Below are 27,375 nucleotides of genomic sequence, written 5' to 3' on the forward strand. Positions count from 1 at the left end.
TTTATTATCATTTTTTGCACAGGTATTGGCTGAACTTTTATAGGCGACATTCTTGGTTTTGTCAGTTTTTGAGCAAATCTTTCATCCTCTCCATGTATTAAGTTAGTATCTTTGGAGAGATGTTTCTCTTTGTTTTCCTCACCTCCTGAGAAGCAACTTGGGATGGTTTTTGTTCTCCAGGTTTCTGTCAATCAGATCAGACAAAAGCTGCTTCAAGACTCCCGTGGCGTACTCCATCTCCCCCTGCAGGGCTGTCATGATAAGAGATGCCACATTCCCTCGGTCCCGCATTGAAAATGACCTGAAAATACAGGTTGCGTGTTGATGAGTTGTCATATTAATATATTTAACAAATGGTTAAGCCTGTCATGTCTTTATTCCAACTGAAAATAATGTTCCAATAAGCAACATTACAGCAAGAGATTTTTCCTGGAAAATAAAAGTGTAAGATTACAAAAAAAAAGTTGTGATATAAGAATTAACTCATTCACTCCCAGCCATTTTCACCAGTGCAACCCCCTTCGCTCCGGGCCGTTTTACTGGATTTTGACTGATTTTGCAAGGCCCACAGATTTCTGTTCTATTGCTATATAAACATGGAACCCACCAAAAGAAAGATTAGACTTTTCTTTCAGCAGGAAAAAAAGTTAGTTCATATCTTTTTTCAGTCTTTAGAAATCAGCATTAGAAAATAGCTTAGTTTGAGCAATTTTCCAATTTCTGATGAAAAAAACAGAGAAATTGAGCTTTTCTGTAAAAGCATACATTTCAAACATAACTATTTTTTGCTTTTGTGACATCCCAAACAGTTCCTGGGTGGGAACTGGTTTGGCCGTGCGCGTTTCCGGCTGAGTCGCGGGACACTGGAGGGTAGCGGGGGACGCGAGCAGCCGAGCACGGCGGCGCGGGCTCTTCTAGGCGAGCAGCACGGACTCAACGGCATTGTCCACTGTACTGGTGGTCCCGGTCGTTCTGCTCGGTCGTCCAGCGCCTGGCATCCCGGGCGTCCTACTGTTCTGCTCGGTCATCCGCAGCCTGGCATCCTGGACGTCCTTCTGGTCGTCGCACTTATTCGTTCGTCGCCTGGCGTCGCGGACGTCCTCCCGGCTCGGACTTCCTGCGCCTGGCGGCTTGGACGTCCTCCTGGTCGTCCATTCGGTCGTCTTCCACCGGCGCCCCGGCCGTGCAGCCCTGCCTTTCTTTCAGTTGAATCGGGTTGCAGGTCTTACCAAGTGCGCTACTGCCCTCCAGTGGTCAGTTTTATTGCTTTAAAATGGATTTTCAGCATTGTGCTTTGGAGCTAAGTTGCATCAGAACCTAGAGATGTCTCTCGTGAAAAAAAAAAAAAAAACCTAAAAGACGTATAAATACGTCTTTGGGACACTGAAACAATTAAAAATAGAACATATTTATACCTTTTTGGGAGCAAATGAGTTAATTCAATTTCTCAAGCACAGACAAGAACGTGACATGAAACTATTGACGACAGTGAATGGGCCATTGACTGTTTTCCTAATAAAGCAATGGAGTGCCGCTTCAAATGTATCTAGCTAGCTAGATAGATAGTATCAAAAGTAAACAGACCTTTGTGCTTCGAGCGTTCTAATGAATGTCAGTAGGAAGTGTTTCTTTGTCAGCAGTTGGCCAAATAAAGTCAGAGCCTTTTCTACATTTGCCTGGACCTGAAGAAAAACGCATACAGAGAGAAACAGAGTGACTACAGGAACAATAGCGGAAAAAAGCAACACAACAATTTCTGTCATTTCTCCGCCGCCTCAAATATTTTAAACCTCAACTGTCAAAAAAGCCTTTCAACATTAAATTTATCATCTAATAAAATCACAATGCTTGAGGTAAGTTCAAGTTCAATGAATGACATATAGACAAAAACATGCCGAGAAAACGAACAATGAACAGTGGACACAGATGAAGTATTTTCTGGCAAAACATTTTTTTTTCAGGTACAGAACAACGTCTTGCTGTGCTGCTGCTTTTTTGTCCACCAAAGAAATGATTTTAGCAGACAATTTGACATAATTGCCTTTCTGGCAACACGGGGTGGATGAAAATTGACAAGAAAAGAGTAGTTTTCACCAGTGTCGGGAAACCTACATACTCTTTGAAAGTGAGACTCACATTAAATGTAGGTGCAGGAGAAATGCCACCCAGATAGCAGACCTTAACGTTGATTTTCCATCAAAATCATCAGTATGGGTGACATTGAAACAACGTTGTTCTATGGTATGTCAGGCGACGGTTGGGTTAAAAATGTTTTATAGTTGATGAACTGATGTTGAGAAATAGTTGATTTATGATTGACCGGGAAATATGATTGAAAAGTCGCGCTTTTGGTGAAAAACATAACATTGATTCAGCGTTGATCCAATATTATTACCGTATTGGCCCGAATATAAGACGGCCCTGATTATAAGACGACTCCCTCTTTTTCAAGACTCCTGTTTGAAAAAAAAAAAGACTTTTTAAACACCAAATTAATTTTTATACAGAAAATAATTAAAGTACATCTGAAAAAAATTGTTGTAACAATATATTTGAGAGAAAAAGCATGTTATTTTGCCTCGTTCAAAATTTAATATCTGAACATTTAAATATGTAAACTAAAGTGCAATCACATTCGTACATGAATGGCTTCTGGTTTTTGAAATGTAAATACATTTTGTGATAAAACAACAAAATTGCAATAGCTGCATTAAACATCAAAGTGAAGTCTAACTGTAACTGTAGTCTTGAAACAAATCTGAGTAAGGAAAAACATTGCAATAAAATAATGCAAATTGGAGAGTAGCTGAGATCTGTCATGACAGAACATCGCTTCAATGATATCTTGCGCCATCTAGCGTCGTGAATGGGTATAACGTCTAGACAGCAAATATAAGACGACCCCGCTCAGTCTTATTTCAATGCAAAAAACAGCGTCTTATATTCGGGCCAATACGGTAATTTTAATATAATAATAATTAAACACTTTCTCTAAACCTTTCTTGAACCATGTGTGATGTGTTTTAATCAAACCAACTAGAGCAAAGACAGGAGAGGCAGGAGATTCAGAGGCTCACCTGGATATTAAAAAATATCTCTAAATATATTTGGGGTGTGACGATACAAGTCAGTGGGTTCAGTACAAAAGAAAAAACAAAACATTTTCTCACAGCATTTGGAAGTTAAAAGTTTGTACACTGTTATACCCTTATATTGGTGAAATTTAAAAAAAAATAAAAATTAAGAGCGTGACCTACGTTTCTTTTTAAATAAAAAATCAGATCAATTGAATCAGTTAATATAAACATCTTTTCTATGAAAGATTTTCCAGAATGTATAATGTAATAATGCGTAGAACATGAAAAGTAACATCAGTTACTTTGCTGAGTAACTAATTACTCTTACAATGAGGTAACTGAGTTACTGATTGGGAGAAGTAATTTGTAACTGTGAGTAATTACTTTTTAACCCTATATTGCCAAATTTATCACATTTGATACACCTAAAATTTCATGATTTTAGGACTAATTCAGAATTTTGACATTTCTTTTGGAAAAAAAAAAGATGGATGCAAGTCAACACATGCATCTGCAGGTTTCATGAGAAAAACAAACAGGATTTAGCAAGGGTTATAGATATCTGAGTGCTTATTACACATATTCATTTTGACTTTTCTTTTTACAAACTTGGAAGAAAAAAAAAAAGGTTTCATTAGGACCTTAATTTTCAAATTTTGGGATTCTCTGATAATTGCTTCATATTGCTGGCATTAAAGGGTTAAAAGATAAACAACACTGCAGTTTACCCTGCCAGCAACACATCTTCAACCCATCCTGTACTATTCATCTTTCTTTAGATCAAATTTCTGTTAATTTCCCCAAAATATAATACCTCATTTGTTGAAATCATGAATGTTTGTCCATTTAACTATGTCAGCGACACATTGTGGAAGAGGAGGGAAAACGTTCTCTAATAGACTGCGATGTACAACTAAAATTGTCTATCCACCATTTGGCATTCAGAAACAGAATATTTTTGTGTTAAACTGTCAGTCTGCCTGATTATAACAAAGAGCCAGTACTTGCGAATGTGAATTGTGAACGATGTAGATATGTTTTCTTACTACACTTTAATCAATCAACGATGTTTGGTTGAGCCAAAAGAGAAACAAGACTACTGGGCTGCTATAATATAATAAAAATAGGGCTGTCAAACGATTAAAATTTTTAATCGAGTTAATCACAGCTTAAAAATTAATTAATCGTAATGAATTGCACTTCAAACCATCTCTAAAATATCCCATATTTTTCTGTAAATTATTTTTGAAATGGAAAAATAAGACAAGACGGATATATACATTCAACATACTGTACATAATGTACTGTATTTGTTTATTATAACAATAAAGCCACAAGATGGCATTAACATTAACATTCTTTCTGTTAAAGGGATCCACGGACAGAAAGACTTGTAATTCTTAAAAGATAAATGTTAGTACAATTTATAGTAATTGTTTATTAAAACTAGGGCTGTCAAACGATTAAAATTTTTAATTGAGTTAGTTACAGCTTAAAAATTAATTAGTTAATCGTAATTAATCGCAATTCAAACCATCTCTAAAATATGCCATATTTTTCTGTAAATTATTGTTGGAATGGAAAGAAGACACAAGATGGATATATACATCCAACATATGGTACGTAAGTACTGTATTTGTTTATTATAACAATAAATCAACAAAATGACATTAACATTATTAACATTCTGTTAAAGGGATCCATGGATAGAAAGACTTGTAGTTCTTAAAAGATAAATATTAGTACAAGTTATAGAAATTTTATATTAAAACCCCTCTTAATGTTTTCGTTTTAATAAAATTGGTAAAATTTTCAATCAAAAAATAAACTAGTAGCCCGCCATTGTTGATGCCAATAATTACACAATGCTCATGGGTGCTGAAGCCCATAAAATCAGTCGCACCCAAGCGCCAGCAGAGGGCGACAAAACTCCAAAAAACACAAGTAACAAATGGACATTGCACAGTGCTGTCATTTTAATCTGTTTGAGCGGGGCATGTGCGTTAACTGCGTCAAATATTTTAACGTGATTAATTAATAAAATTAATTACCGCTCGTTAACTCGCTAATTTTGACAGCCCTAATTAAAACCCCTCTTAATGTTTTCGTTGTAATGAAATATGTAAAATTTTCAATCAAAAAATAAATTAGTAGCTCGCCATTGTTGACGTCGCCGAGCGGAGACATCACATGGGCTTCCTGCCGTTCTTCCACAGTGTCTAACTACTTAAGGTAGTGATTAAAGTTTAAAATTAGACAGAAATCAAGCCAATGAGTGTTTTGTCCCTCGACTGACCCCGTAGTTCCCTGTTTACTGGTCCATCCAGTACTTCGCGGTTATTTGAGTGCTGGCTTCACAACATGCATGAGTTTGTATATTGTGACTAAATATTGCCATCCAGTGTATTTGTTGAGCTAAACAAGAGCTAAGTGAAATGTTTGAAATGGCTTGTCCAAAGTCTGAGTAAGTTTTATGTGTATTTTGCACAGCGATTTTAGTTGAGAATGTTAGTTCTCTTTTGCATTGTTGTTAAACTGTGGGAGAAGAGGGCCTCATTAATACAGATTGAAGCGCTTTTCTTTTTGGGAACATTTTTTTTTTTGAGAGATAGGAATATTATTTTTGTTGTGCTTTCGCTAAATGATACTTATGTTTGTTGTGAAGGAGTTGCCAAAGCTTATGCCAATAAATGGCGCGGTCCAATAAACAAACGTCTGTGTCCCTTCGCCTTTCATTGTAATCTGTTTGAGGCAACGCATGAGCGGGTCATTCCGCGCATGAGTTAAATGCGTCAAAAATGTTAACGTGACTAATTAAAAAATTAATTACCACCCGTTAATGTGATAAATTTGACAGCACTAAATAAAAAGTATAAAAGAAGAATGAGCAATCTCCTTTGCCGAAATTGTGACATTAAAAACGTGAAAATTAAAAAATGCATCAACAGTCACAACCGCTTCCTGTGAATGACAGCAAAAAGACGGAGAAAGGAGTGAAAAGGCATTGAGGCATAACGTGATTGTATGTGTTTGTGTCAGAGATGGTGACACCCTCACTCGTCCCACTGGCCTGCACCTGTCACCACTCATGCACAACACACTAAACACCCCAAAGATGCCAGTCTGTCAGCTACTGGCTCCGCCTCCCTCACTGCAGGCTTCTTTGCCAATGTACTGTTTTAATATTTGGCTCTTCTTGTTTTTTTTTTTCCTTTTTCACACACATGAATACACTATTTCCATCTCTATTGCCACCCTCTTGGCACTGGATTCTCTCCCGCAATGTGCTCTTATGAATTGTTGAGTCCTCCATAGCAGTAAATGAGATTTCTGGCCCTTGAAGCTAAGTATTATAAGTATTGGATGTGATGTGATGCGTGTTTTAGCAACATAAAAAAAGAAATATAAATGTTAAATAGATAAATAAAACTAGCAAATAGTTTACTATATAAGGATACTATAATTAATACTATATAAGGATGTCATCGCAATCGATCGGGTCCGATCACGTCATTTTCAAAGTATCGGAATCGGCAAAAAAATATCGGACATGCCTCTTTTTAATATATACATATTTTTTAATTACATCGTTTTCTAATTGTATTTAACGTTACAGACAAAATGTCTGACATTCATCCAGAGTCTTTAGTTTTGTCTTAAAGTAGGGCTATCGAATTTATCACGTAAACGGCGGTAATTAATTTGTTTTTAAAAAAATCACGTTAAAATATTTAATGCAATTAACGCATGCGCTGCAAGACCCACTCACGCATTGTCGCGTTTAATCTATAATGGCGCCGTTTTACCTATATATAGAGCTAACAGGCAGCATAAAATGAGTGGAGAGAATTTTGGCAGTCTCTGGAACCTCTTTTTAATTGGCTAAAGCCTTAAAATCCCTCTCTCAACGATTAGAAATATCGTAGGAAGCAATGTGGGGAAGAACGGTAGTGGTTGATCTTTTCTTTAACACCCTATATTACTGCCCAACGCAGAGAAGATATATCAATTGGTGCCGGTACGCACAGTCATGGTTGCACTTCCCATCATGCATTTGGGCAGAACAGTTAAATGGCTACAGTATCATTTACTGAAAGCTCAACAAATACCCTAGATGGCAATATTTAGTCACAATATGCAAAGTCATATTTATCCTTTAAGAATTACAAGTCTTTCTATCTGTGGATCCCTCTCACAGAAAGAATGTTAATAATGTAAATGCCATCTTGAGGATTTATTGTCATAATAAACAAATACAGTACTTATGTACTGTATGTTGAATGTATATATTCGTCCGAGTTTTATTCATTTTTTTCTTAATGCATTGCCAAAATGTATATGATCCGGGAAAAATTATCGGGAATGATTGGAATTGAATCGGGAGCAATCGGATCGGGAAAAACGATCGGGAGCAAAAAAATAGATCGGAACAACCCTAAATACTATACTATACTATACTATACTATACTATACTATACTATACTATACTATACTATACTATACTATACTATAGGTAGCACAACTGGTATGTCTTTAATGACAGGTTTGTAACAGAGTAATAAAGCAATTGAATTAACTTCCCACAGCCCACTGGATTATGGATGAAAGCCACTAGGAAATTAAAAAAAAAAAAAAAAAAAAATGAAGTCCGTTTATTGTATAATAATAGTGTATATGGCATTCCTTTGTGCCCTGAATAAATAGCTATAAATCTAACTTTCATGTTTGGATCGAGGTATTCAGAACCTGCGAGCTGTGTACAAAGGTGCTGACAGTTGTTCAGACCATTCCAGACTCTGCTTGTGTGAAATGTTTTGACATATTTCTTATCAATTTAGTAATTTTCAGCCTTCGTATCTTGCAGCCGTCACCTTAACCACTTTGCTCACATTCACATGTAATTGGTATCCTCACATGTACTGGTCGTTATTTGGGTAAACTTTGCAAACGGTGAGGCGGTGAACCCTCTGCCTAAGAAGACTTAAAGAGCAATTAAAACTAATGTTTACCAAACATTTTAAGTCAGGTGTGTGCCCAATAGCTTATGAGTGGTTTAAAGCTGCCCTGCCCACTATAAAACACACACCTGGTAAAATTGTCTTGATGAGAAGCATTGTCTGATGTGCTTCATGGCTCAGTAAAAAGAGCTGTCTGAAAACCTGCAATCAAGGATTGTTGATTTGTATGAAGCTAAGAAAGGATATAAAACCATCTCTAAAAGTCTGAATGTTCATCAATCGACAGTCAGAGAAGTTGTCCACAAATGGAGAGAGTTTGGCACTGTTGCTTCTTTCCCAAGGAGTGGCCGTCCACCAAAGATGACGCCAAGAGTTCAGCGCAGAATAGTCAGAGAGGTAAAAAAAAGAACCCTAGCGTGTCTGCTAAAGACTTACAGAAGTCACTGGCACAGTCCAATATCTCTGTGCACACATCAGCTATATGTAAAACTATGGCCAAGAATGGTGTTCATGGGAGGACTCCAAGGAAGAAGCTGCTCCTCGTTTAATGTTCGCAAAAAGGCACTTGGACACTGCACTGAAGTTTTGGCAAAATATTTTGTAGGCTGATGAAACCAAAGCTCAATTGTTTCGGAGTAACACACAACATCATGTGTGGAGGAAAAATGGAACAGCTCTCCAACATCAACACCTCATCCCACCCGTGAAGTATGGTGGAGGGAGCATAATGATTTGGGGCTGTTTTGCTACCTCAGGGCCTGGACAACTTGCAATCATTAATTTAAGATTGAATTCAAATGTTTATCAGGATGTTTTGCAGGAAAACCTGAGGCCGTCTGTCAGGCAGTTGAAGCTAAAACGAGGATGGATGCTGTAACAGAGAATGATCCAAAATACAGAAGTAAATCAACTTTAGAATGGTTTCAGAAGAACAAAATACACGTTCTGGAGTGGCCAAGTCAAAGTCCAGACTTGAACCCCATAGAGATGCTGTGGCATGAGCTAAAGAAAACAATTCAGGCCAGATATCCATCCCAGGAATCTGACTGAACTACAGCAGTTTTGTAGAGAAGAACGGGCCAAGATTAGTCCTGATCGATATGCCAGACTAATCTGCAGCTACAGGAAGCGTCTGGTTGAAGTTATTGCTGCCAAAGGGGGTGGTGGCACGGAATATTAAATGTGATGGTTCACTTACTTATTTTTCCACCTTCTGTCATTGTTTGCATACTATCCTTATTAAAATATGAAAACCTATAACTGTTTGAGTGGTTTTAGTTAAAGCAGAAACTGTTTTTTTCATCTGTGTGATTTTGACAAAGATCAGATCACATCTGACCATTATTTTATGCAAAAAAAGTGAGAAATTCCAAAAGGTTCAGATACTTTTTTATACCGCTGTATTTTATATAATAATTATCTTGAATCCTCGACCAAATCAGGATTGAGACACTCCTGCTGTTTGTATGCAGTATAACGTCCTTTTTCCTATTCTTTCTTTTTTTTTTTGAGTTTATCACAGTGAAAACCAAATGCTCTGCCTGGGTCGGCCCCCAACGGGAAGGCGTGGCGCAATGTTAGTGGGAGCTGTCTTGTCAACTGATGGTGAAGTCTATGTACAGTGCAATTTATAATGCCATTACACCCACTATAGATGCCCACTCTGTTTTCAACAGGTCTGTGAAGGTTTTGTTTCTGACAGATGCTGGACATCTGTCTATGGTGTGTATCAGTTCCAAAAAGATCCTAATGTTGACCATACACATTTCTATTCACAGGGGAAGATGAATACAAGAAGATGAAATGGAGGATATGTGATTGACATGAACGAAGTGGGCCTTTACATCTTGCGTCAAACCTCAGATTTGACCATCTCTTGAAAAAACTGTAATATCATTGGATGATAGATACAATCCACATCATTTTCATGAGTAGGAATGTGTACTCATATGTGCACGTAATGAGCGTATACAGTAAAACTATGACATTAACAAAACTACCGTCAGTCAATAGGTGCAGCAGCCCAGATTTTGCTTCCAATTCATGTTAGTATGTGTTAGTTTGAAGATGAGATGATGGTGTACTGACCCGTACCTCCATCTCCTTGAGTACAGGATGGTCCTCAATGCCCGGGAACAACACCCTCATGGCATACGTCCGATAGTCCAAGAAGGGAATTCCGGCGCCATCTAATTCTTGTGTTAGCTCATGGATGTCTGTCTGAAGTTCAGCAAAAGCTTCAGGGAAAACAAAAACAAAAAACAAAATATTGACAGTCAAATTTCCAAAGCAGGTTATTTTAATTTTCAAACATTTTAAATCTACTAAATGATGTAACTTTACAAATACCGTGTTTTCATACAATCGTCTCAAAGGCTTACGTAATTTTTATGTTAGTGTAATTTTAAAAAGACATATATATGCTTTACTTTAAAGTGCTTTAATATGTAACTTGCGTCTGCCTTTCATTTTTCTAATGTGTAACTATTTGCCGTATTCATGTCTACTCAGATGCTACTTTACATGTTCAATGTTGGATTGTCTGCCTCTAATAATGGTTGGCGGAGGATTGAACTAAATGACCCATGTCTCCCCCACACGCTCTATCTTGAGTTCACCTCTTTTATTTGCTTCTCCGCCCACACACTCTTTTACATTTCTAAAGGACAGCTGGGAGAGCAGAAGGCAGCATAGGCTCTTTAGGATATGGGAATAAATGCACAGAATATGTTTCTGACATTGCTTAAAATGCTTTTTTGATTTTGTTACACACCTTTTCCTGAAGAATAAACCTTCAATATTATATGTATCATGAACAAGAGAAGAAGAACGTGAGACGAGACGAAGACTGTTGACCGAAGCGGACCCAGGTTTGATGCAGTAAAATTACAGAGACCAAGCACAATGTTAGCGGTACTTGTAATCACTTACTCCATGTACGGTTAAGTATAACCTTATATAATGTTAAGTATAACATTTATTTTACATTTCAGCAGTAGTTAACTATATTTCAAACTTGTAGGATGAATCACAATCAATGTTGTGAGGCACATTTGCAATGCGACACATTTGCCATTTAGGCTAGATTCAGACCACAGGTCTTAATCCACGAATCCGATTTCTCCATGTTGTTCCTGTTGACTCCAGTGAGGCATTAAGTTGACAGTCTGAACGGAATAAGTCACATAGAAGTGGACCATTTCAAATCCGATCTGGCTAACTCTCATATGTTGTTTAAATCCGATCTGGGCCATATTTTTCCAGAATGTGGCGGCTGTCTGAACTGTCAAGTCCCTCGAATCGGAATTCATGCAGCAATTACCTCAGCAAAGAGTGAGAGCACCAGGCAGGACGGCAGCGATAGCTGTGCATTAGCGTTAGCACCTAGCTTGAACTCGGCTTTTACGCAGGAGGCGGGCTTGACCATAGTCATAAAAAAAATAAGATAAAATGAAGAAAAGGATAAGCCTGATAATGCTCAGTTTTCTTTCTCTAAAACTGACACAAACACCTAAGGCTTATGTGTGTGCGTCACGGACGCACAGTGCGTGCATGCGTTCAATTAATCCATATAAACTTTTAATATAAGACTAAACAGGGATTATTATTGTCTGTAATTTGTGTCCTCTTTTTGGAAATCAAAAGATGTTCACCCTTGAATGACGTACAGCCAGCCATAGGCAGAGTTTGACTTTTGGGGCAGGGGGGGCACAACATGTTGATGACCCCGAATAGCAGCGTCAGCAATAAAATTAACTTACAAAAATATTTGTAACAATAAGTTGACAATGAGCGTTTTTTGTTTCCCATCATTCTTGAGGGGAATTCTAAATCAGGCTACTTAGGCGATACTTTTCACCGAGATCATCATCCATTGAATATGGTATTCCCGCCGGTGTTGTGCCAATGTAGTCACCCCAGTTAAAAATTGTATATCCTGGGCAGAGCCATAAGGAGGTAGATTTGTGTCTTTATTATTCAATTAAAACAAAGTTGCTTCAACCAAAATATATATTTTCAACCAAAAAAATGTGTTTGAATGCAAAAATACATTTGATTTTTTGTTTTTTTGTTTTTTGTTTTGATTGAAGAAACATTTTTGATTGAAGTGATTTTGATTTGTGTTTGGGCCACATTTTGGCTAGGACATTGTTGTCTTTATCATTTAATCAAAAAATAAGTTCTTTCAAAAACAAATATATTTTCAAAAAGAAAAATCAATCCAAAAAAAAAAAAAAAAACTGCGAAAAATGCGAAAAAATATTTGAGATTGAAAAATATGCATTTGCATCGAAAAAGTTTTCTCTGATTGAAGCAATCCTTTTTGTGTTTGGGCCATATTATGGGTAGGAGATTTGTGTCTAAATCAAAAAAAGTTGCTTCAATCAACAAAAAAAAAATATTTTCAATCTAAGAAAAAAAATCATTTGAAAAATAAAATTGCCCTCCCCTAATTTATTTTTGAAAATGATATGTAAAGCAAATGACCATCTAAGTTGCTAGTCACATGATCTGCTCGAAAAACAATTGTAAAAACATATTTTTTTGTTCATTTCATTCATTTTTGTTGCAGTTTTATTGCTTAACTACTTTATATATATATATTTATACGTATAAAGGACAGTCAATTACGTGCAATGACACTTTTCGGCCACCGGGGGGGGGGGGGGGGGGGGGCTGGCCCCACCTTAAAATCCGGTTATGCAGCCAGCATGTGTAGTCATTTATTTTGATGCTGCTGCGCATGCAGGTCAGTTTGCTCAGCGCGCATACGTAAAACTTAAACAGGCACAATGGACAAACACTGTCTGGAAGGGCACACCATAATAACAGATATGACAAAAAATCGGAATTGTGCATTAAGACCTGCAGTATGAACCTAGCCTAAGGCTCTTCTTACGTAGTCTGATTAACAGTGGTAAATGTCCTTATACACCAATGTGATAAATAAGAAAACAGATGTCATTTTAGCGCTTTTACAGTTTTTAAGTGTAAAAATAGTGCGTAATGAGTGGTTGATAGTGGTCAGAAGAGCTGATAGCACAAATTGGCTGCTTTGCGTCTGTCAGACTGCCCAACGGCAGCTTTGGCTACTATAGTAGCTTACCACCATCTCCATAGAGTGGAGTGAAAGAATAATGCAATGTAAAGTGTCTTTGAGTGGCCTGAAAAGCAGAATATGAATCGTACATTAAAAGTATATTATTACTATTAAAGGCTGAACATCATAAAGTTTTATTTCATGGTTTACAAGTGCTCAAATGTGGCTACCACCGCAGGACAATATCAAGTTGATATGAGAACTCTTCGCAAATGCGGCTATACATGTCACGGTCCACCGTTTTGATTGTAGCTGTTCTTCGATCTTTCATGTCATCGATATTTGCTGAAAGTAGTGATATGCATAGACCGCATTGTTGGTGTGTCCGTCAAAGCTGACAGAATCAAATCAAAGAGAGACAAAGACCTTTTTTCTTTGAAAAATCTTGTGAATAAATGTTTAGGTCCCTGAATTCTCTATAGAGACGGACATAAAACACTCTCTTGGTTAAAAGAAAAAAAAAAAAAACGTGCAGTTAGCATTTATTTTACGTAAATATTGCGAACTATGATGCAAGTCAGTCAGCAAATTAGCGGCCGACATATGTAAACAAAGAGCTTTTTCCGTTGAAAATTCTTGTGAATAAATGCCTAAATCTCTGAACTCTTTATAGATGTGGACATAAAACAGGCTCGATTCTTGGTTGAAAGCAAAAAAAAAAAACGTATATTTAGCATTTATTTTGCATAAATATCGCGAACTCTGATGCTTGTCTGTAAGCAAATTAGCGACCACCATTTATAAACAAAGAGCTTTTTCCATTGAAAATTCTTGTGAATAAATGCTGAAATCCCTGAATTCTCTATAGATATGGACGTAAAACAGTCTCGATTCTTGGATAAAAGCAAAAAAACGTGCAGTTAGCATTTATTTTACGTAAATATTGCGAACTATGATGCTAGTCAGTAAGCAAATTAGCGGCCGCCATATGTAAACAAAGAGCTTTTTCCGTTCAAAATTCTTGTAAATATATGCTTAAATCCCTGAATTCTTTATAGATATGTACGTAAAACAGTCTCGATTCTTGATTAAAAGCAAACAAAAAAAATGGGCAGTTAGCATTTATTTTACGTAAATATGTCAAATGTGCTGCTAGTCTTTAAGACACTATGGTGGCTCCCTTACTCCCTTAGTAAAACAAACAGCTTTTTGCATTGAAAATTCTTGTAAATAAATGCTTAAATCCCTGAATTCTTTTTAGATATGGACATAAAACAGTCTCGATTCTTGGTTAAAAGCAAAAAAAAAAAAAAAAAAAAAAAATGGGCAGTTAGCATTTATTTTACGTAAATATATCGAATGTGCTGCTAGTCTTTAAGACACTATGGCGGCTCCCTTACTCCCTTAGTACAACAAACAGCTTTTTGCATTGAAAATTCTTGTGAATAAATGCCTAAATCCCTGAATTCTTTTTAGATATGGATGTACAACAGTCTCGATTCTTGCTTAATAGCAAAAAAAAAAAAAAAAAAAAAGGGCAGTTAGCATTTATTTTACGTAAATATGTCGAATGTGCTCCTAGTCTTTAAGTCACTGTGGTGCCCCCCTGACTCCCACAGTACAACAAAGAGCTTTTTGCATTGAAAATTCTTGTGAATAAATGCTTAAATCCCTGATTTTTAGATATGGACGTAAAACAGTCTGGATTCTTGGTTAAAAGCAAAAAAACGGGCAGTTAGCAGTTATTTTACGTAAATATTAGGGGTGTGACAAAACATCGAAATGGTGTTATGTAGAAATACTTTGTATCCCAAAAGGCTATCGATATGCTCCTGCCAAGAATCGAGATATCGTTTTAAAAAGGTGTGAATGTCTAAAAAATAAATAAATAAAAAGGAACCACCAAGTTGGTACCAAAATCTTCCAACATAATAGTGTCTCAGTTAACTGTAAGGCTGCATTGACGGTGCACAACGCCCAATCCATTTAGACTGGGAACGTTCGTTCATTGGAAACCAGAGAATTTACAGTCATTCTGTCCGATTTTCAGGGCATTTACAGGCAACTTGTGGTTCATTTTAGGGCATTTACAGGTCAGTTCCTGTTGAGTTTGAGTTCACTTCCTGTTCTGGAACTCAAAACAAACAAGAACTGACCCATAAAATACCCCAAAATCAACAGGAAGTAACTGAAAATCAACAGGTAAATGACCTTAAATGGCCCAAAATTACCTCATTGCCTGGTATTGGCTGCCAATGACGGCTATAGACGTTCAATCCATTTAAAGTGGGAGGGATGGCACCCTCCCAGTTCAAATGGATTGGACATCTACTAGTGATACCCATTCCAATTCACAACAGAAGCTTGTTTTTTCTGTTTATTAGTTGTTTAGAATATCCTACAATGATTTCCTGACCAATGTATCGATAAACGTTGTATCACCATATCAACAGATCATCGTTATCGTGAGCTTTGCATCGCAAATCGTATCGTAAGGTAGCAAGAGGTTCCCACTCCTAGTAAATATTGCGAAGTATAATGCCAATGGTGTAGCGGCTAATTTCAAAATGCACGCATGGTACAAAAAATATAATAATTACCTTGAATCCTTGATCAAATCACTCCTGAGACAATCCCTCCTGTTTTTATGCAGTACAGCCTTCATACTTTTTCAACCTAAATCCGGCATTAGATTGCTGCATGTGGCCGACTGCCAATAAATGAAGCGGAGTGTGGGACGGCCCCCTTCGGGAAGGCGTGACGCAGTAAATGTGTCATGTTATGAAGTCTATGGTGATATGTTAAAGACAAAGTTTCTGTTAATGGTGGTCACAATGGCCACTAGCACATATTGGCTGCTTTTCTTGTATATGGTATCTTAAAAACAAAGTTTATGTGCTACCATTTCCAGCAAACTCAACCTCAAGTTCCAAAGAGCATTGCTTTCAACCGCTACTATATGGTGTAATGATTTTTTTGCATTAGGATCATTTGTAGCAAAGCTCATTTGTGTACAATACCTTCTTTACATTCCAATGCCACTCTAGACTCCAAGTTGTCCATCTGTAGTTGAAGACGTTTAAGGGTGCGGTCAGCATCTCTGGATTTTCTCTTATAAGCTATTAGCACAGCAATGATGACCAATAAGAGCATCCCGCCGCCACCGCCGATTCCGATAATGGCAGGCAGTGTCAACAAGCTATCCGAGTATATGTGAAGAGTACCCGGGGAGTACTCGAACCCGCCGGCTCGGATCTGAAAATACACAAACAGCATATTCAATGATTGGAATGTACACAGAAGTTCTCGCGACTGTTATGCAAGCAAAGGCTGAAAGCTGCCTTACTGAAGCAGAATGTTCAGGGTATTGCTCCAAGGATCATAAGGGAAAAGCATATTGATGATATACTTGATAAAGATAACAGAATATATTTTCTGTTTCTATTGGGAGTCAATTCTATTAAGACGAAAATAAACACTTGGCTTGGTTTATCTCACAGCAGCAGATGGTTGGAGAAGAATATATGGTGGTCTAAGGAGATCGAAACTTGGTGGTCTGATGAAAGAAGTTATTTGACCCAATTTCTACCATAACAATAATAAAATTTTTATCTCCTCTCTAGTCAATATGGAGCCACATCGATGACAGGCGCATGCTTGGGGAGCCTTAGATCACCTCAATTACAGTGAACACTTTTTGTGAGGGAGGTTTTGATTTTTTTTTTGCCTGCAGGGTAAATGCTCAGAGCCGTAGAAGATGAAGATCTCTCAAGATAACTTTCTAAGCTTGGTTCACGATCTCTGTTCCAGAGAATGCATAGGATTAAAAATAATTGAACAATGTTGACGATGACTGCTCATAAAGATATGGAGCATGTAAAAACTCAATGAGAAGGGTCCAGAATATGTAGTTTGATATTTTATGGAAATATATTTGGCTATCCCATTTATCTAACCACTTGTCCTGTTGAAGATCAGAAGTGCTAGCTGATTATGAATAGAATATTGTATCAGTGTTGCAGAAAATATTAATGAAATGTGTCAATATTTATTTTATAGATATGGTTAGAATATGACATATCACCACTACAGTGGGGCAAATAAGTATTTAGTCAACCACCAATTGTACAAGCTCTCCTACTTGAAAAGATTAGAGAGGCCTGTAATTGTCAACATGGGTAAACCTCAACCATGAGAGATAGAATGTGGAAAAAAACCCAGAAAATCACATTGTTTGATTTTTAAAAAATTTATTTCCAAATTAGAGTGGAAAATAAGTATTTGGTCACCTACAAACAAGCAAGATTTCTGGCTGTCAAAGAGGTCTAACGTCTTCTAACGAGGTCTAACAAGGCTCCACTCGTTACCTGTATTAATGGCACCTGTTTTAACTCATTGTAAGATAAACTTGTTTTTGGGTGCCAAATATACAGTATTATGCTAGTTTGCTCTCCCACAGCTATTATACGCGAACTCCCAAGCTATTATGAAGAATACAGTTTTAGCCATCATCATGTGCTTACGGGTCATTGTTCACATCCTGCTGATTAATAGATACACACACATATGTTGATTCATCACACAACGTCGCAGTACTTTTCTACCAAGCTGCAGTACTTTGAGTGTAAATGTGGGTTCAAAACAAAGATATCTTGCCTGCTCAGGTAATGAAATCAGGAAGTTTTAGTCAGGAAGTGTGACTGTTCAATCACTGACTAGAATAAGGAATTTGCCCGACCGAACCTGCCATGTTGGACAACAGTGTTGTAACTGTATTCTGCCCATCAACAAGCCCTCAATAAAAGTTAGCAGCGCGGGAGAGTTCAGAGAGAGACTTGGATGAGAGACATTGGTCGCGGAACGTGTCTCCTGGCTCTCCCAACCTGCAGGTTGAAAAAAATGTACCCTCTCTGACTCTTCTCACCGTGCCCTGCCTTTGGTCAGCTTGCCTTGGGTAAATAACTAAGTTAAAGAACGAGTTTTAGACCCAACACTCATTAGTGGTATAAAAGACACCTGTCCACAATCTCAGTCAGTCAAACACCAAACTCCACTGTGGCAACACCTGAGACAAAATTGTAGACCACAGTAGCAAAGGCTACTATCAGTAACACAATGCGCCGCCAGGGACTCAAATCCTGCACTGCCAGACGTGTCCCCCCTGCTGAAGAAAGTACACGCCCAGGCCTGTCTAAGGTTTGCGAGAGAGCATTTGGATGATCCACAAGAGGACTGGGAGAATGTGTTATGGTCAGATGAAACCAAATTAGAACTTTTTGGTAGAAATACGGGTTCTCGTGTTTGGAGGAGAGAGAATACTGAATTGCATCCAAAGAACACCATACTCACTGTGAGCATGGGGGTGAAAACATCATGCTTTGGGGCTGTTTTTCTGCAAAAGGACCAGGACAACTGATCTGTGTAAAGGAAAGAATGAATGGGGCCATGTATCGAGAGATTTTGAGTGAAAATCTCCTTCCATCAGCAAGGGCTTTGAAGATGAGACATGGCTTTCAGCATGACAATGATCCCAAACACACAGCCAGTAGTTGCTTCGTAAGAAGCATTTCAAGGTCCTGGAGTGGCCTAGCTAGTCTCCAGATCTCAACCCAAAAGAAAATCTTTTGAGGGAGTTGAAAGTCCGCGTTGCCCAACAACAGCCCCAAAACATCACTGCTCTAGAGGAGATCTGCATGGAAGAATGGGCATAAATACCAGCAACAGTGTGCGAAAAGCTTGTGAAGAGTTACAGAAAACGTTTGGCCTCCGTTATTGCCAACAAAGTGTACATAACAAAGTATTGAGATGAACTTTTGGTATTGACCAAATACTTATTTCCACCATGATTTGCAAAAAAATTGTTCAAAAATCAAACAATGTGATTTTCTGGGGGTTTTTTTCACATTCTGTCTCTCATGGTTGAAGTTTGCCCATGTTGACAATTACAGGCCTCTCTAATATTTTCAAGTGGGAGAACTTGCACAATTAGTGGTTGACTAAATACTTATTTGCCCCATTGTAAATATGTGAAAATACATATTATAAAGTCAACACCCTTAACTATGTGGTCAGCAAGAAACTGTATCAGTAAAGAGTGACATGGAGCGATTCAAGAGAGACAATGTAAAAAACACATGCAGCATAAAGCATATTTAGCCACATTTAAGTAATCAAACAGAGTAATTAGCAACATTTAAATATCTCCCCAAGCAGCTATGGCAATTAAGACAAGTGAAACACATGTTTTTTTTTTTTTGTGTGTGTGTATTTTTTTGCGCTCAGTAAGTACATTTGCATAAGAACAGTTTATCTCAGTAAATAAAAAACGCAGTGCGGGAATCCATCAAATCAAGCGATCCACTAGGGGGGTTGATACCCGACTCAAATGTATAATGATTATTCACTTTGAAGTTCTTTTAAGTGAACTTTGGTGTCTAATTAGGCGAGGGAAAAATCCAAGCAGAGAATTGTAACGTCAATATGTACATATGGAGTGTGTGCGTACAAATTAAATTAGTGCTAGGAGAGACTGTTGCAAAAGCGTGTGAGGAAGTTAGTAGAAGTTGAAAAAACTAACATATAAAAAAATTTAACAAAACTCTGGCATTAGCTGGGAACCATAGGCGGAGTTTGACTTTTGGGGCAGCGGGGCACAACATGTTCATGACCCCAAAACGCAGTGTCAGCAATAAAATTAACTTACAAGAATATTTATAATAATTAGTTGACAATAAGCGTTTTTTGTGTTTACCATCATTCTTGAGGGGAATTCTAAATCAGGCTGCCTCGGCAACACTTTTCGCCAAGATCGTCATCCATTGAATTTGGTACGCCCGCCGGTGTCGTGCCAGTGTGTTTACCCCAGTCAAAAATTGTATCCCCTGGGTGGAGCCATATGGAGGTAGATTTGTGTCTTTATTATTCAATCAAAAAAGTTGCTTCAATTAAAAAAAAAAAATAAATAAATAAATGAATAAAAAAGTTGCTTCAATCAGAATATATATTTTCAACATAAAAAAAGTCACTTCAACCAAAACAAAATTGTATGAAAGCAAAAATAAATTTGAAACTCAAACAACAAAACAAAAAAAAAAGCACGTGAAAGCTATTTTTCTTTGATTAATTATTATTATTATTATTATTTTTGATTGAAATCAAGTTTTTTTTTTTTTTTTATTGAAGCAACTTTTTTGACTGAAGTAATGTCGATTTGTGTTTGGGCCACATTTTGGCTAGGATATTTTTCTCTTTATTATTCAATCAAAAAATAAGTTGCTTCAAAAAATTATAGATTTTCAAAAAGAAAAACCACTTCAATCAAAAAAAGAAAATTTTCAAAGAAAAGTTTTTGAATGCGAAAAAATATTTGAGATTGAAAAATTTGCATTTGAACACTTAATTTTTAATTGAAAAAGTTTTCTTTGATTGAAGCGATCCTTTTTGTGTTTGGGCCATAATATGATTAGGAAATTTGTGTCTGAATCATTCAATCCCCACTGGAGACTTCTAAAGTGGCCAGCAATGAGTCCAGACCTGAATCCCATAGAACACCTGTGGAGAGATCTGAAAATGGCAGTTTGGAGAAGGCAACCTTCAAATCTCAGAGAACTGGAGCAGTTGGCCAAAGAAGAATGGTCTAAAATTCCAGCAGATCATTGTAAGAATCTCTTGATGGATACCGGACGCAGTTATTCGTAGTTATTTTGTCTAACGGTTGTGCTACCAAATATGAAGCAGAGGGTGCCAATACTTTTGTCCAGACCATTGTTGGAGTTTTGTGTAAAATGATAATGATTTTTTTTTTCCCATTGTCTTTTGTTTTTTCATTGCAAGCAAATAAATGAAATTGCAATCGTTTTTCTGGAGAAATTGAGCATTATCTGACAAAATTGTAGGGTTGCCAATACTTTTGGGCATCACTGTATAACAGCATAACCTGCATGTACACTTTTTGCTCGGGATGGGACATTAATAAGACCAAAAAGATTGGTTGAACGGGCGTCAGGGCTATATTTCTCACAAATATGAACCTAATTAATTGATATGCTAAATCGGGGGTGCTCATTACGTCGCTCACGATCGACCATTCGATCGCAACGCTAGTGTGGGTAGCTCTCGGCATCCAAAAATAACCAACATTGTTTTCTTTTTATATACATAGTTAATTATGATTATGTTGTGTTGTGTGAGCAACATTTGAGGTGATGCAGCACCCATCTCTCTCTTAGCATCGTTTCCAGTTTACTACATTTCTCACAGTTTAATTAACGTTAACAGTAGAAAACACAAACAGAAGGACACTTCTCTCTAACTCGAGTTTTGCAGGTTAGCAAGTTCACACAGTTTAAAGTTATACTAACTCTGATACTGCTCGAACTTTAAGTAGCAAAATTAGTGGTGTGTTTACCACCTCCACAACATTGGCGTCTTTTTAAATCACTTACAGTGGCTGAGGTTGGCCGAAAAAAACAACTTCCACTATCCTTCGTCTTCGAAGGTGGTAGAGGAGGCGGTATGTTGTCGACATGTATTCCTATCGGGGCTGTGTTAGTGTGAGCATGCGTGTGTGTCTCGGGGGTGGGTCAAGTCATCAGCCAATCAAACATGCGTTGAGGGGGGAAAAATAAGTTCAGCAAGTGAAAAGGGGTAAATGTAAGTTTGAACATCATGAGAATAATTCACTGAATAAAGGTAGAGTCAATTCTTTCCTTACAACATATGGGAAGACAATCTAAATTACCTGTATAACTGAACTCATTATATAATGCATATAAGGTTGCTTAAAGTTCAGTGGGGACAATTTGAGCGTCCTGAAAAGTTGGTAGTATTATGTCCCTACCGACCCTAGGCAAACCTATGCCCTTGTATTTTCAAACTAAGCCACTAGAGGGCTGTGTTTTAACATTGGCGGGAGTATTGTTTTCGTCAACGATGACGATAACGAAAATATTTCGTCCACGAACGATTTTTTCATGACAATGTCACGATGACGCGCTGAAAACGTGTCTTGGGAGACTAAAACTAAACGAGGTGGATGCCAGTTGTCGTCTGATGACACGAGAATGAGATGAAAATTCGCCATAGTTTCCATCATAAATTCACAACGTGTGATATTTTCTTATTGTATGTGTAGTTAGCACACATTTAGCAGTGTTTGGTCGTGTCACTCATGTGAGGTGCTGCGCCTTCCCCCCTCCCCACACACAGGCTTACTTGACTGTGTCAGGTGCTGCTTGATAAGTTTTGCTTTCTTATCTTGGCTAGACATGCATATTGCTTTCACCTTTAAAGACCAAATGTGAAGTAATTTCTTCACATGCCAAATAGGTTCACAATTAAAGTAATTAAACATTGTCCAACAAATGAAGCATGAAAAAAATAATTGATATGTTGTATATTTGACAAAATAATCGCGTTTCCGAAGTTCGAGCCTGAAAGGGGACGAACCCGGAAGTGATACGTCACACCGGGAACAGCGATGGCAGCTCCATACATACGGCCGCCAGACAAAGCCCTTCAAACAATGATTCAAACAGCGATATAAGCAACAGATCGAGCACAAGTGAGGAGATCCAAGTTTTTGAAGAGTTGGAGGAAGAGGATGAAATTTTATGTTGGACCGTACATGTATTAGCTAGATGCTAATCAGGATGCAAACAATGTGCCTAGACTACCTGACATGGAATGGAGACAAGACCCATCGAGATTGCAAGATTAGTAAGATATAAACTGTTATTATTTTTTATAATTTGAAGCATATCACGTAAATAAACCAACTACTATTGCCTGGGATAAAAGAAAAGTTTTGACAAATCCCCAATCGTGTTGAGGAATGAGCGGTGGAGGCTAGCGACGTTAGCTTTTGTTTGCCTGGCATGTTTCGGCGAACACTTCCGCCTTCGGACCCTCTGACGGGGGCGGGGGTGTTTGCCAAAGCATGTCAGGTAAATAAACCACCTACTATTGCCTGGGATAAAAGAAAAGTTTTGACGAATTTATAAGTGTAGGCAAAATGAACACAATACAACTATGATTGGGGATTAGGCATGTGCCGATATGAGATTTTGACGGTACGATAACCGTGAGCAAAAATACTGCGGTTTCACGGTATCACGGTATTGCAATTATAGCTCCAAAATTTTGAGATGTATGGGATTTAAAAAAAAAAAAAGAAAGGAAAAAAAAATGTGTTTTTCCATTGAACAGGATTTTTTTTTCAAAACATATTTGCAAATTGGAACATGAATATAATGTGAAAATAAATTAACAAAAAATAAATATTTTATATGAAATTAAAATGAATAGAACCTAGACTATACCCACAGCCACAGCTCAAGTTGCTCAATATTAGAGTAAGAACAAAATAATTGCTATAAAAAAGTAAAAACACTTCTAAATAAAATTAAAAATATATACTGTATGACTTTTTTTGAGGGGGGGAAGCTCAAGTGAAGTTTTGCCATTTTCAGCCACTGTGTCAACTCTAGTCTACATGATGCCATGCCTTTGTGTTAAAAAGAACAAAGAATTCATAAGTTAATAAGTTAGTTAAAAATGTATGTTAGTTTTATAAATTAGTTAAAATGTAAATATTGCTGAGCAAAGATTTCATCTAAAAAAAAAAAAAAGTGAAGAGTGAGACCTCCTATCTCAATTAGCGATCTTTGACGCGATCCGTTTTCTTTCCCCCCTTCATTCAAGCTTGTATTATCACTCAGCGGCTGTGAGACATAAAACCTCGACGAAGCTGCTCTCCCAGCTTAGCCTAGGCTAACATTCGTCTTTGTAAGTTTTTGTTAGTTTGTATATTGAATTTGAAAGGAAAATGTGTGTTTTGTTTTTGCGAACTTTTTAATGGTGCTACTGCTATCCTGTTGAACCTAATCACACGTGAAAAAATACAACTGTACGTTTTAAATGTATTCATTTGTATATTTCACCACGATTTGAGAGCTCAATAAATTGAAGAAAAGTACGCCTTGTGTTTGGAGGGTTTGTTTTGGGGTTTGCTGGCTGTTTAGCAGAATAGCGTCACTGACACTCACGGCAACAAACAGGGGAAGGGTGCGCGAGCGCTGCCGCACCAAGCCACTTCGGCTGCATTTTGGCACACGAAAAATAGCGAATACCGTACTAAGGTATGACGGAAAATTTTAGTGGTTTTGAAACCGCGACGTTTTCACATCACAGTAAACCGTGAAACCGATAACCGGCACATGTCTATTGGGGATTGCCACGAGTTTGCTTCTGCTGTTTATTCCACAACACGATCGGGGTTTTGCCTCGAGTTACCTTTCAGCTAGCGTCGTTACCTTCTGCTGTTCATTCCACAACAGTTGGCAACTCTGCTTTGACAAAGTCATCAGTCATCTATCCAAAATTCACACTTACTTTTTTGCAAATCCTTGATCATAAGCAGACCAGTTGAGGAAGCAGGCATCTTCGAAGTGTTTGTAGCAGAGAACACTACTCGATGATGGCGTGAAATTCATTCATTTCGTGCGAACGAAAGATGTCCATTTACGTGCCCTGCTATCCTTGGCCACTCATACAACTTTTCTTTAAATTGAAAACAATAAATCGCCACACACTGCCGTGACATCTTACCGAGAAGCAATGCAACAATACTGTTCAATGGCGGACTTCCCTCGCAGTTCTCGGTGTGACGTCATTTCCGAAGATTGTCGAAGAAAAGCATTTTTGTTGTCAAGGGCGTTGCTATGGGTTAAACCACAGGTGTCAAACCGATTCCATAAAGGGCCAAGTGGGTGCAGGTTTGCTTTCCAACCAATGAAGAGGACACCTTTTCACCAATTAGATCTTTTACATGTGTAATCAGTTAAACTTTGTCAGGTGCTGCTTGTTTCAGCAGGAAGTTCATTGGTTAAACTCTCTGCCCGTTATCGGTTAGAACAAAATCCAGCACCCACTTGGCCCTTCTGGAATCGGTTTGACACTTGTGGGTTAAACAAAGAATCTGGAAGGGTTGCGTTAAAAAAAAAAAAATAACGAAAATATGCTTCTAATTGTTTAGCCATTGATATTGTTCAAAAACATGCTTGGCAAACCTTACTTCACATTTGGTCTTTAAAGGTCTCTGCTAAGTGATCATCACACACTAAACTTACTTGTAGAGGTAGCATTGAGTTCACGTTAGCATTAGCATTTAGCGCAGCGACTCGGTGTCTTCTTAAACTCTTGGAAAGCATTTCACATACAGTTCGTGGCGTCCAGGTGACTTTAATCAATTGCAGATAATGTATTCTTTTCCTGCTGAGTGTACAGTATATATATTTTTTTGTTCTTTGTTGCGCATATTTTGGCTAGTGCAACTTATACTTAAGTGCGAAATATTGTCCGAAAAATACGGTAATGTTTTTTCGTCTTTTTGCAACATTATGCCAAATCAAGGAGCGGCATCAACAATAGGTGTTAAGATGAAAGGAATGTGGAAAGAGGGATACTGTACAAGAGCAGAACTTGTAGTAAGTGAAGTGAGCATCTTTTGCATAACAAAGGCGTAAAACGCCGGCACTACCAGATGTATTGTCTCTCATCAAAAGTAGAGTGTTTTATTATGATCTACTAACTGGTTGACAACAATATCTTCAGATGATACGAGGCTTGTGAGCACAGGCATCTCCAAAAACTTAGTGACACATTTTAAAAGTGAGCCTCTATTTTTACTCATGTGACAGACTGAAGGACTGATGGAGGAATCTAAAAAGCTGTAGGCCAAAACAACAAACGAGTTTCTTCGAAAAACTCGAGGGAGGCGAGCAGCTGCCAACGCGCAGCTGAGCGTCAGAGGGGACACGCAAAGGCTGACACACACACACACGCACACTGCAGGGCCCGCACTTTACTCTACACCCACACAAGCTGTGTATGTCTGGACACCCATTGGGGTCCCCTGTATGTAGGTCATACGGCATGGAGAAAATCTTTATGCAACAGCTGCGTCCCTCCCTAATATATCATAAGCAAAACATAAATAAATGTGAACTGTATATGTTAATAGGTGTGTGTCAATATATCGAAATGATGATATGTCGCAATACTTTGTATCCGAAAAGATTATCGATACGCTAACGCCATGAATAGATATATCAATTTAAAAAGGTGTAACTATTGAAAAAGTTACATCCTAAATCTTCCACTAGATTAGTGTCTATGCATAGACTTCATAATGATATTGACGGGACACGGGGCCGATTAATAGGGGGCCTGCATTGTTGGCAAAGCTGACCGAGTGGAATCACAGACAAAGAGCTTTTTTCATGTTTCCATGTCGAAGTACGATGCTTGTCTGTCAGTCAATGTGGCGGCCGCCATATGTAAACAGAGCTTTTCTTGTGAAAATTCTTGTGAATAAATGCTTAAACCCCTGAATTCTTTATATATATATATATATATATATATATATATATGGACGTAAAACAGTCTCGATTCTTGATTAAAAGCAAAAAAAAATGTACAGTTAGCATTTATTTTACGTTAATATGTCGAAGAACTATGCTAGTCTGTCAGTCAATGTGGCGGCCGCCATATATAAACAGTGAAATTTCATGTGAATAAATGCTTTAATCCAGGGGTGTCCAAACTTTTTGCAAAGGGGGCCAGATTTGGTGTGGTAAAAATGTGAGGGGCCAACCTTGGCTGACGTCCTTTACGTAGAACAATATATTTAACCATATTTTAGCCATTCTTTGTGTCACATTTGCTTTATTACCGTATTGGCCCGAATATAAGACAACCCCCTCTTTTTCAGTGTTATTTCAATGCCATAAAAAAACACTAAAAAAAAAAAAAAAAACACTTATTTTCGGCCTTAAATTAATAATTTCAACAATTTTGCAACTAGCCTTTGTGGCGTTCTCTTTCGACTGTCAGGCTTTTGTGAAAGCTGCTGCTGTAAAATTAAACTAGCTTCAATTAGGGCTGTCCCAAATGACTAATTTTCTCCCGATTAGTCAGCCGATTATTTTTACGATTAGTCGACTAATCTAATAATGAAAAAAAAAAATTGTTTTAACTAATTTAGCAATGAAATTTTTGTTGACGCTTATCAATTCACAAAAACATATTGGAACACTCAAATTATTCAAGTACAAATAAACAAGTAAATAACAATAATAAATCACAAATAAACAATGAGTTCAAATGCTGATAGAATTAACTAGTGTAGCGTCCCGATTGAAAAGATGGTCTCTTAAACTGATGGTTTACAACTTTTATTCCATCCTTGATGTAAACACACTGTAAGAGCTACGGTGCACAAGAATAAAGCGACACAATT

The 27,375-nt window shown here is 37.6% G+C and overlaps 1 protein-coding gene across 2 annotated transcripts in view; it reads right to left on the reverse strand.

Annotated features, from left to right (window-relative positions):
• LOC130907841 (plexin-A1-like) overlaps positions 1-27,375 on the reverse strand; it is a 599,840-nt gene that overhangs the window by 57,782 nt on the left and 514,683 nt on the right. The window contains exons 20-23 of one of the 2 annotated variants that reach the window (XM_057823323.1): positions 16,097-16,331; positions 10,124-10,272; positions 1,585-1,682; positions 143-301 (exon numbers count right to left, since the gene is read on the reverse strand). In XM_057823323.1, the coding sequence (XP_057679306.1) occupies positions 143-301; positions 1,585-1,682; positions 10,124-10,272; positions 16,097-16,331 (641 nt within the window). The remainder of the gene's footprint in view (positions 1-142; positions 302-1,584; positions 1,683-10,123; positions 10,273-16,096; positions 16,332-27,375) is intronic. The other variant, XM_057823332.1, reaches the window with a different exon arrangement.

This window comes from Corythoichthys intestinalis, chromosome 2 (genome assembly GCF_030265065.1).
Source record: "Corythoichthys intestinalis isolate RoL2023-P3 chromosome 2, ASM3026506v1, whole genome shotgun sequence".
In the NCBI taxonomy this organism is placed as follows: Eukaryota; Metazoa; Chordata; class Actinopteri; order Syngnathiformes; family Syngnathidae; genus Corythoichthys; species Corythoichthys intestinalis.